Genomic DNA, 3,931 nt, shown 5'->3' on the forward strand with positions numbered 1-3,931 from the left:
CTCCCAGAGATAAAACTCTGGTCATTCGACTTACCAACAACTAAATTTTACCCACTGAGACTATTCTCTGGCATTCACTTATATTCTGGGAATATGTTATGAACAAGCATTCAGTTCTTACAATAAACTAACACAATCAAAATAAACGAGATTATAGCATAACATTTTCATTTGTAAATAGGATTTGAAAGATTTATGGCATGAGGGACCTTTTTAGGACCCATTGCTGACGGGGGACCACAGGCAAAAAACAGAATACACCATGCAGAAAGACTTTGTAGAGTATGAAGTTTTATTTAGCAAGAGGGTATGAAGATGATAGGAGGGAGGGAAAGAGAGAAACAGAGACAGACAGAGAGAAGAAAGGGAGTCAGAGACTGTGGAGAGAAGAGAGATAAGAGGAGGGTGAGGGACCAAGAGCTGCCTCTTCAGAGGAAAGGCAGGCAGAGGGAAATGTGGTCTCTTCAAAGCAACAGAGTACTGACAGGGCAGGCAACAAATCATAACAGGATTTATTACTCAAATTGTCCTCTTTTCCTCCATTCTTAAACAATAATACATTTACAATTTGAAAAAAAGATAATATTTTACTGATGTAATATTCAACTAATCTTGTTTGAGCATCAGTGAGATGGCTCAGTGTGAAATGTCTGTGGTGTGCACACTGGAGCCTCTCCATGGTCACAGTATGAAGATGACCAAAAGAAGATTCCAAAAAGTTGTCTTCTAGTCTCTAGACATCTGCCATGGCCTAAAAGCCCAGAATCCCATTATAGACACATACAAAAATTTTCTTTAAATAAATCCCATTGCTATTATATTATTGGCTTCACAGTCTCCTTATAAGTCAGTAATTAATGATGAAGTGACAAATGGAAAAGTCAGGAGACAGGAAAAGAAAATAGAACAATTAAGTAATATATATATATATATATATATCAATCTATGTCACGAGATATACATTTGATTGCTGATTATCCTATTTCATTATATGTCAACCAAAGCAAATCTTGCACTGAATATGCATATGAGGTATTTACTGTTTCTTAGATTCTCTAATTTTAAGTATTTTCACATTACTGTCATTAAAACATGTTATATCACAACAATAGTAAAGACATAAATTCACATGCAGAAGTGTTTCAATTACATTAGATAATGTGTAATTGAGGAGCAGTGTGAAATCTAAAAGGGTTTCATTGTTATTTAAATTTGTAGGAATTTCCTTCATATGAGTTTGCAGGTACAAACAAAGTAAAGGACCCTATAATCTACTAACAAATTGCTGATACTGGAAACATTTCTTCAGCAAAATCAACACTCCTGTGTAACTCAATAATATATGCTTTCTGAAGAAGTTGCCCAATTCTTTATAGTTAGAATCTTTTCAGTATTTGCTTTATACTTCCTCACAGAGAATTTTAATATGAAATGGATATAACCAATTTTGCACTAAAACCTTATTCTTGTAGGAAAAACTACCATGAAATAAAAAATACCAGACTGACTGTATTAGTAAAGTGTCTGTATAGTACATTTTCTCATGAATTTGAAGACTTCTGATTCATGCAAACTTTTCAACTTAGTCACATTCATAGGGTTTCTTTCCTGTATCTGCTCCTTTATATTTTTGAAGATTACTATGAATTGCAAGGGCATTACCACACTGATTTCATTCAAAGGGTTTCTCTCTGCTACGTGTTCTTTTATGCCTTAGAAGACTAATGTGATGTGTAAAGGCTTTATCACATTGATTGTATTGATAATTTTCTCCCCCCATATGTGTTCTTTTATGTATTTGGAGAAGATTCTGATATAAAGACTTTACCACACTGATTATCTTCATAAGGGTTCCTGTACAGTATGTGTTCTTTCATGATTTCGAACAGTCTGATGATAGGCAAAAGCTCTATCACATTGATTATATTTTAAGGTTTCTCTGCAGTATGTTTTCTTTGATGTGTCTGAAGATTACAGGAATATGTAAAGTCTTTACCACACTGATTACATTTGTAAGGTTTCTCTCCTGTATGTGTTCTTTTATGCCTTTGAAGAAGAGTGGAAGATATAAAAGCTTTAACACACTGATTGCATTTATAGGGTTTCTCTCCAGTATGTGTTCTTTTATGCATTTGAAGATGACTGGAAGACATAAAAGCTTTAGCACACTGATGACATTTGTAGGGTTTCTCTCCAGTGTGTGTTCTTGCATGAATTTTAACATAACTAGGATATGCAAAAGCTTTATCACACTGCTTGCATTTGTAAGGTTTCTCTCCTGTATGTGTTCTTTTATGTATTTGAAGATGACTGGGACATGTAAAGGCTTTACCACACTGATTACATTTGTAAGGTTTCTCTCCAGTATGTGTTCTTTTATGCCTTTGAAGAAGAGTGGAAGATATAAAAGCTTTACCACACTGATGGCATTTATATGGTTTCTCTCCAGTATGTGTTCTTTTATGCATTTGAAGATGATTGGAAGACATAAAAGCTTTAGCACACTGATTACATTTGTAGGGTTTCTCTCCAGTGTGTGTTCTTGCATGAATTTTAACATCACTAGGATATGCAAAAGCTTTATCACACTGCTTGCATTTGTAAGGTTTCTCTCCTGTATGTGTTCTTTTATGTATTTGAAGATGACTGAGACATGTAAAAGCTTTACCACACTGATTACATTTGTAGGGTTTCTCTCCAGTATGTGTTCTTTTATGCCTTTGAAGAAGAGTGGAAGATATAAAAGCTTTACCACACTGATGGCATTTATATGGTTTCTCTCCAGTATGTGTTCTTTTATGCATTTGAAGATGATTGGAAGACATAAAAGCTTTAGCACACTGATGACATTTGTAGGGTTTCTCTCCAGTGTGTGTTCTTGCATGAATTTTAACATAACTAGGATATGCAAAAGCTTTATCACACTGCTTGCATTTGTAAGGTTTCTCTCCTGTATGTGTTCTTTTATGCACTTGAAGACCACTGAGAGATGTAAAAGATTTACCACACTGAGTACATTTGTAGGGCTTCTCTCTGATATGTGTTCTTTTATATAGTCGCAGTCGACTGTGATATGCAATGGATTCATCATCTTGAATAGCTTCACAGGGCTTTTTTTCCATGTGAATTCTCTCATGCCATTCAAGAGGACTGCAATGTATAAAGGAATAAATGCATTAACTATATTCAGAAGGTTAATTGGCACAAGTAAAAGTTTTACCACATTCATTACACTGGTAAATCTTTACATTGGTATAAATTAATTTTACAGTTCGGTTTAATTTTATTATGCATACAATGTTCCTCCTGCCTGTATACTTCTGTGCCAGAAGAGTGGACCAGGCCTTTTTACAGGTTGCTATGAGCCACCATGTGGTTGCTGGGAATTGAACTCAGGACCTCAGGGAGAACATTCAGTGCTCTTAGCCTCTTAGCTTTAAAATTTAAAAAAAAATTCAGAAGTTAAGGTTTTATCAATTTGTTTAAACTCATGTTCTAACTTTTATTAAGGGTTATTTTTCACATATGTGAAGCACACTGGAAAGATTCAGAGCATTAACACACTTATTATATTCATATATTTTTCAAGAGTGTGAGTCCTACTACCCTCATGACAAACAGAAGTGTTTACAAATCCCTAGTACTCGTAAGGCTTTTCTAAGGTGTCAGTTTGTTGATGCATTCCCAGTGAAGCTGGAAAATCAATTACTTAAAAGCTTGAATCACAATCATCAAGTGTAGTCTAAGCAAAGACTACTACATATCTTCTAATTTTCTGAGAGAGACAGTATAAATTCTTTCCATATGCCTATGCTCATATGGTTTCTATCCAGACCGACATATGATATATCTATTAAAGGGAGAATAACAAATAAAAGGTTTTACATAGTTTGACTCTCTGTTCCTCACAGACACGTGGTAAAGGGATTAC

At 34.6% G+C, this 3,931-nt stretch overlaps 1 protein-coding gene across 1 annotated transcript; it reads right to left on the reverse strand.

Annotated features, from left to right (window-relative positions):
• Window positions 1–410: 410 nt before the first annotated feature.
• LOC148119128 (uncharacterized) lies at window positions 411–3,146 on the reverse strand. The gene has a single exon (XM_087898115.1). The coding sequence runs from the start codon at window positions 3,120–3,122 to the stop codon at window positions 1,929–1,931; it is 1,194 nt and encodes a 397-aa protein (XP_087754241.1). The 5' UTR covers window positions 3,123–3,146; the 3' UTR covers window positions 411–1,928.
• Between the last annotated feature and the right edge of the window lie 785 nt (window positions 3,147–3,931).

The sequence above is a fragment of the Myodes glareolus genome, chromosome 18 (assembly GCF_982192425.1).
Source record: "Myodes glareolus chromosome 18, mMyoGla1.1, whole genome shotgun sequence".
Classification (NCBI taxonomy): domain Eukaryota; kingdom Metazoa; phylum Chordata; class Mammalia; order Rodentia; family Cricetidae; genus Myodes; species Myodes glareolus.